The sequence below is a fragment of the Etheostoma spectabile genome, chromosome 19 (assembly GCF_008692095.1).
Source record: "Etheostoma spectabile isolate EspeVRDwgs_2016 chromosome 19, UIUC_Espe_1.0, whole genome shotgun sequence".
In the NCBI taxonomy this organism is placed as follows: domain Eukaryota; kingdom Metazoa; phylum Chordata; class Actinopteri; order Perciformes; family Percidae; genus Etheostoma; species Etheostoma spectabile.
The window spans coordinates 2,835,646-2,842,531 of record NC_045751.1 but is presented as its reverse complement, the minus strand read 5'-3'; the positions used below and the strand labels follow the sequence as shown (position 1 = coordinate 2,842,531).

Sequence of the window (6,886 nt, the reverse complement as noted above, 5' to 3'; positions counted from 1 at the left end):
AAAAAAAAAAAAAAAAAAAGAAGTCAGGTATAAAAGAGCCATCTGCCAGCTCTGGATCACAGGTAGATCTGTTTTTTTACTTCACAACATGAAAGCTACCGACAGGCAGACTACTGAGGGAAAGTAGTGTAAGGACATCAAATGGTAAAAAGATGGTTTTGATTTGAATTTGAATTATTAGAGTCCGCTTGTACCCAGTAGCTAACCACACAGATATATGCCCATGGCCAAATATTTCCAGTTTCAAATCATTACCTTAGTACGCCAAAACATATGTCAGAAATGTAGGCAGATTTGCTTTGATGTTCCATTTTAAAAAGGCCATTATAACACAATACCTAAGGTCATAGGGCAATGTCCATGCCACTTCCTCAGGCCTCACCTGGACTTCCTCTCTGTGTGTTCATCCTGTCACCCCCATGCTGATCTTTCCCTTCCCCGCCCAAATGTTTCCACTCAAGTAATGTACAGCTTGTCGGTATTTTTCAACTGCTGCACCAATTAAATTCCTTTTATTTACCCCCTTTCAGGGATGCCTCACTAGTCTGAACATTAACTGGCGTCCACTGAGCTGAACTGAACAGAAATCAAACGGCCTTTCTTGCTGCTTTGCTAACGGAGACGTGACATGATCAGACATGATTCCTCAAAGATATTAAAGCGCTGTGAACTGGTGGAGCTGATAGGAGGGCACTGACAAGCACCATCTAAAAATGATATGTAGCGAACGCTTCCACTGACTGAATACATTAACAGAATGTTTTTTTTCTTCTTTTCAGCATGTTGTTGACAACATAATTCCCACACAGCTATTCTGGGTAACCAATCCCCACTGGTCTAAAATGATTTGCCTGTTGTAGCACTTTATTACTGTATCTACAGTACAAACTTAGGATCTGCTTATTTCATCATCAATAAATGACAACTAATATCCCACAAAGGATGTCACATGTGAAAAAAATGACTGTAAGCTGGCACACTGTTGACATAATTGATGCCAAGCGGGATGAAGAAAATGAAGAAAGCGCAATATCCTGTCAGTTAAAAAGACTTTAACGTCTGATAAACAGTATTGCATCAACCTTCCTCCAAACAAATACTGTATCATATTTCACATGTGAACAACACTGTCAATAATGTTTCCTGTACTTTACATCCACCGCTGCATTTTAATCTGTTCCACTGAACTGCATGACACATTGAAGATAGTTTTGAACAAGTGCAACATCTCTCGCATGCTTGTTGATTGGGTTGTTGATGAGTCACTGCTGCTGAGAGGAAATAACAATGAGTAAGAGCATTAGGGGGTGTGCTTAAGAGTGTAAGAGAATGAAGGAATACATACTGTAGGGTACACATTCATATTGGACTTCCAGATATTTGTAGGTTCCCGGGCAAGGGTCGGGAAATACATCTGGTCCAGCCACAACAGCGCACTGGGTCCGGTTATTACATCTGAAAACAGAGAAAAGAGCAACAATAGCGACATCAGACAATGTCGTCGTTCTGAATGGCCACAATGCACAGCGGCACATTAGTCCGATGTTTAGTGTGTGGGGTTAATGAAGCTGAAAGTATTTAATTATGTAGCTGATATTATGAAGATTATTAAGCTCCACTGTTTATGAAAATGATTCACCCATTCTCTTTCCATAGTAACAGAGAAGGATTTTTAGATTCGGAAGCACTACTCCCCTTAAATACATAAATATTGTCTTCTGTGGCAATGATATCAATGGGCTTCATGTCTACACATGTTTAATCAGGAAGCCTGTTTTACAAACTGGTGATGTGGAAACTTTTGGTAGACCCCTAACTTTATGGACGCACACTATTAAATTGTTGGAGTAACCCTTTAAAGCATAGAAGGTTAAACGACGACCAGATTTGAGACCCCCACTCGTCCTCTATTTCATCGTCTTGGATTATTGAGGCTCACGGAACATAACGTATATCATAATGCCTGTATGATGTTCCAGGTTGTTCACAAGTTAAACGGAAGGTTATGTGAGCTTGTCCCAATCTGTCGTCCCCTGTATACCTATGATACAAGGGGAAAATACCGAATTACTGGTAAAAAACGTCGGTTAAAATGTACGAGCCTGAGTATAGTTTGTAGGGGACCGCAGATTTGGAACGAGCTTGAGGAAAACTTAAAATTGTTGCATTCTGTCTCCATCTTTAAGAAACGTGTCAAGGAAAAATTGCTTTCTTCATATTGTTGATCATTTTATAATGCTACAATTTGTGCTGGGATTGTTTGTTTATTTGTTGTTTGGGTTTTGTTTGTTTTGTTTGTCTATGGTAATTGAGTTTTGGGGGTGTGTTGGTTGTTGTGTGTTTGTTTTCGGGCCCCCTCTGAAAAGCTTTTAGTAGCTTATTTGGGGTTCCCATTTCATGCGTCCTGTATAGGATTGCTGTGCCTCATGGAATTGTGTCTGAATGTACAATAATGACGTGTGAAATAAACGAAACGAAACGAAACGATTTGAGGCTATTTTAAAATGAGTAGATTTTAGTTAAAGGATTGATGTGTGTGAGGTTAGTTGGAGACTGACTTATACATTAGCCAGGGTTATTAAAAAAGGGCTAAGACGGTAAACGTCTATACTTTTTGTCATTTTATTTTGAAAAGTTGGGATTCAATACGATGAGCTGATGATAGTATTGCATTGAAGTTGGTTGCAGTGTTTTATGGTATGTCTTGTATCTCTGAACATCTGAATTGTTATTGTAAACCCTTTAAAAATATGTATGTATTGTATCTTTGAACATCTGTATTGTTATTGTAAACCCTTTAAAAAATATGTATATAAGAGTTAATGTATTTTGTAGAAGTAGTTTTTAAGAGGAACACTGCAATGCAGCTTTAGCTATATTGTAATTATGGGGACACATAAGTGACTGATGGACTACATACAGTATAAAGAAAATAAATATCGCAGATTAGAGATTTTCGGTATTGCCGCCAATACTTCCTAAAAATGTATCGGGAAGTCCTGGAGTTTATGCACTGATCTGATACCATGTAACAAAATCATATCACATCCATGCAGAGATAGTAGTATACAGCTGTTAAAACATAATAAGATACATGACACACTGGTATTGGATCAGTACTCGGTATCGGAATCGGTATCGGGAAGCAAAACATGGTATCGGACCATTTTTATTGTAGATACCACCCTCACTGAGACAAGAAAATTTAAAACATTAAGGGAATAAAGCATGGTATATTGGAGCAGAGCTGTGTGACATATTTAATGTTGAGATAGGTCACCCTTATTTTAGGTTCAGGCGACACGCTCATGGGTAAATTCATCTTTCTGTTGAGGGGTAGAGTTGGAAGTCATGGACCTGAAGCCAGGATTTGAACCAGGTTACATTGTTATTACTGTATGATGGATGGTGGTGGTGTCGGTGGAGAGGTGGGGGTAGACACAATCAACTGAGTGCGAAATCAGCTCCAACATCAAATCTAGGTCTTCATTAAAAAATACAATTATGGTGCCGGTGGTGTTCTCGTATGCCATTTTGATTTTGACAGTCATCAATCACCGCCCTACTTCATATTCATATGTACAAGAGCCTCTCTCCAACACATAATAGCAACACTTATCTCACAACATTAACTCTTAAACGTTCTGACATGTATAGATATGTCGCCGCTCTGCATGTGTTTCTAAAATCAAAAAACAAGATATGAAGGTGGGTCCAGTCTCCATTTGAGCACCCATTGTGCATGTGATCCTCATGAAGCCTGCTGCTGCCAGCTACGGCATATACTGGATCGCCGTCCATCAAATCTATACTCATTATGGACTGTCATTATCTTGCAATACATAAAAAGGTATTTATTTCCCAGCTAGGCCATTTACAGTGTAAGTCTTGTGAAGGTCAACGCAGGGTCTGACACAATGATTCATACGCCACAATTAAAGGATTCTCTACACCTTAATTAACATTGATTGGCTGCCGACTAATCAATCGAACCAGTGAGGAACAAGCAAAAAAGGGGCCCATCTTATTTCAAGCCAACCTAGTAATGAGATATGGTCTGTCGAGCAAGCTTTATAGGTTCATGAACCCCCATCCCCCTCTGCCACTCACTTCAGTAATCTGTCAAAGGCCTGTCCCTGCCTATGAAGAGTTAATTCCCAGGCAGTAACTGCCAGTCAAATAAATAAGGGGTCAAGCCTATGAAACCGAGAAACAATTATAGTCAGCCTTCTCATCTCCTCCTGACTACCATTTCTTGTTTATTCTATTTAGAACTAGTGTGTGTGTGTGTGTGTGTGTGTGTGTGTGTGTGTGTGTGGGGGGGGGTGTCAGCAGGCGAGAACACAAGTTAAGATTAAGTGTCACAAAGAATTAGAAGTGAGATGGAAAAAAGAGATGTATAGCTAGATGTTAGCATGCACGCACACACGCACACACACACACACACACACACACAAACGCGCGGGCACGCACGCACGCACACACACACGCGCGGGCACGCACGCACGCACACAGTGGATGGACAACATGAATATAGTTTTTTTGGGGGGGAATCCAATAATGTAAGTAAAGCTAGGACCAAATCTGGAATTCTAATCATAGTTTGTAATAACTTCCTCTAGAGGGATTATACATCATTATGCGTATTGCACATGGATTGCAAACTTAATGCCAGTCTTAGCATCTATATTGACCCATATTCAAAATCCCTTTCATCACTGCTATGCATTTTTACCTCTGCACAGACAAATACCTCAGGATCGGTTTTCAGTTAGTGTCCTGCAGGCACCCACATCTTGCAGGGGGGATAAAATAAGGCGGATAAATAATTACAATTTAATGTATCAAGTGTAAATCAATGGCGGAGTAGGAGGGGGATCAATAGCGGGAGAAGCTGCCCACACCACGCGCCACAACGACTCCTCAATTACCAATTAGAGGGATAATCAGGGTTTCATCAGACACTTGGCTCTGATGGAGCCCTTTGAACTAACGGGGGGAAGAGGCAAATGAATCCACTTGGCGTGATGTATTTAAATATGTATGGGAATACATATGCACTATAGGAGGAACACAGCAGGTGGTTAGAAGCTATTTCAGGTAAACGCTCTAATGGGTGTCTTACTGGAAGCACGGGTTCTACTGGCAAACAGAAGGTGAAATGCATTCCTTGAAACAAATATAACCGTTTTACACCAATACTGAGTGATATCGGCAGAGCTAAGATTTTACGACACAACACTTGATTTTGCAACTTGGCCACCAACCGCCCCTTTTTGTATCTGCATTCCCACTTTTCCCCCCTTCTGGGTTTTTCCTCCTGTTCCCTCGTCTGCTGTTCTAACTGGCAGATTATAGCTCAGACTGCCAGCTGACGGGGGGAGATGTGGCACAAAGCACAAGAGCCCTATGTAAGCACAAACTGTAATGACTATAATCGCTGGCTGATCCTGCTGCTGCCTCTGATGTAAGTGGGCTGAGCCCCCTCAGTCTATTGACCACTGACACAGGACAAAAAAATAAAAAATAAATAGATGAATGAATCGATGGGTGAATGATTAAATCAATGAAAAAAAATAAAATAAAGAAAAATAAAGGAAACAGCCAGCAGTCAAAGGCAGGGATGGTGGAGCTACTGTCAAAGCTAGACAGATTTGTCCAAATTGGAGAGTAATAAAAAGAAGAATTGGTGTGCACCACTGTTCCCTTTCAGAACTCAAGTGATTCATATCAGGAGGAAAATACCAACCGAGTGGAAGGAGAGAAAGGTTCGGCAGCTTTTAACAGTTCAGGATGGGGGGAAAAAAGCAATGCTGAATCTGCTTCCAACATGCCAAATTGCTTCGAGTGATCTTCCATAAAATTTATAACAAAGAAGTTTGCCTGGAGTAAGTCAAATAAGAACGGAGACGGTTCAGCTGGCATTCTGCATTGTGGGGATGTCTCTCTGTGGAGTCCTTCCCAGTGTTGGTATATGTTTGCTGAAACAGTCCCTGTCAGGAAGTGCAAACTCTCCATTTGCTTTCAGTTAAAAAAAGCAAACACAGCCGAAGTCCCCCCCCCACCTCTAAGAAATTTACACACATGCACGCACAAGTTGAGAAGAGGAAGAACTGGAAAAAGGTGTTTTTCGGGAGTGTGTGTGCAAGACAAAGTGTATGTTGGTATTGTTTGCTCTATGTGTACACTGCAGTGTGTGTCTGTGTAAGGCTGTGTACACACTTGTGAGAGTTTGTATTGGTAAGAAAGGGAGGAGGGGAGCAGGCGGGGGAAGGAAAGTGATGGACGGGTCAATATCCACGTCCCTCTGCTGGGACCCATTACGCTTTAGTGATGGTCTTCGCCACCCACGGTCAACTTCATTCATTATCTTTCCCAGCTGCACGTCGCAGCATCTATCCTCTCTCATTCAGCCTGTCTCCTGGCACAGCACAAAAAAAACAACAACTTTAAAACTCCCATGAAAACCCCAAGAAAATGTTACAAGGAGAATGGGAGAAATGGCCTTGAGCATTGTGCATTTAGCTCCTGAGTAAAACCAGGTAGTATTTAAAAGGTAGGTGTTGAGCGTGGTATAGTGTAGCTATTTTCAGAAAGACGACATCAGTCCCTGAGGAAGCCTTTTGCAGAGAAGCTCGCTGAGGAGCAAACGGAGGTTTTCTGTTGTGGAGCTGCTATCGAATGATTTAAAAAAGGGATTCAAAAGGGATTGGAGGATGTAACTTATGAAAAGGATGTCAGACACAGGGTTAACAATTAGCCAACAAGCTATATCACAAAATAACAAAACTCCAGCACTTAAGTGTGCATGTGTGGGAAACACAAACCTGCTTGTGGAGAAAAAAGGTATAGTAGTATATATATATATATATATATATATATATAT

The 6,886-nt window shown here is 40.9% G+C and overlaps 1 protein-coding gene across 1 annotated transcript in view; it reads right to left on the bottom strand.

The window, feature by feature from the left end:
* Positions 1-6,886, bottom strand: part of LOC116707102 (adhesion G protein-coupled receptor L3) — a gene marked incomplete in the record, with an annotated part of 258,534 nt that overhangs the window by 106,509 nt on the left and 145,139 nt on the right. Inside the window, 1 exon segment of the mRNA XM_032544265.1 lies at positions 1,346-1,455. Within this exon segment, the coding sequence (XP_032400156.1) occupies positions 1,346-1,455 (110 nt within the window).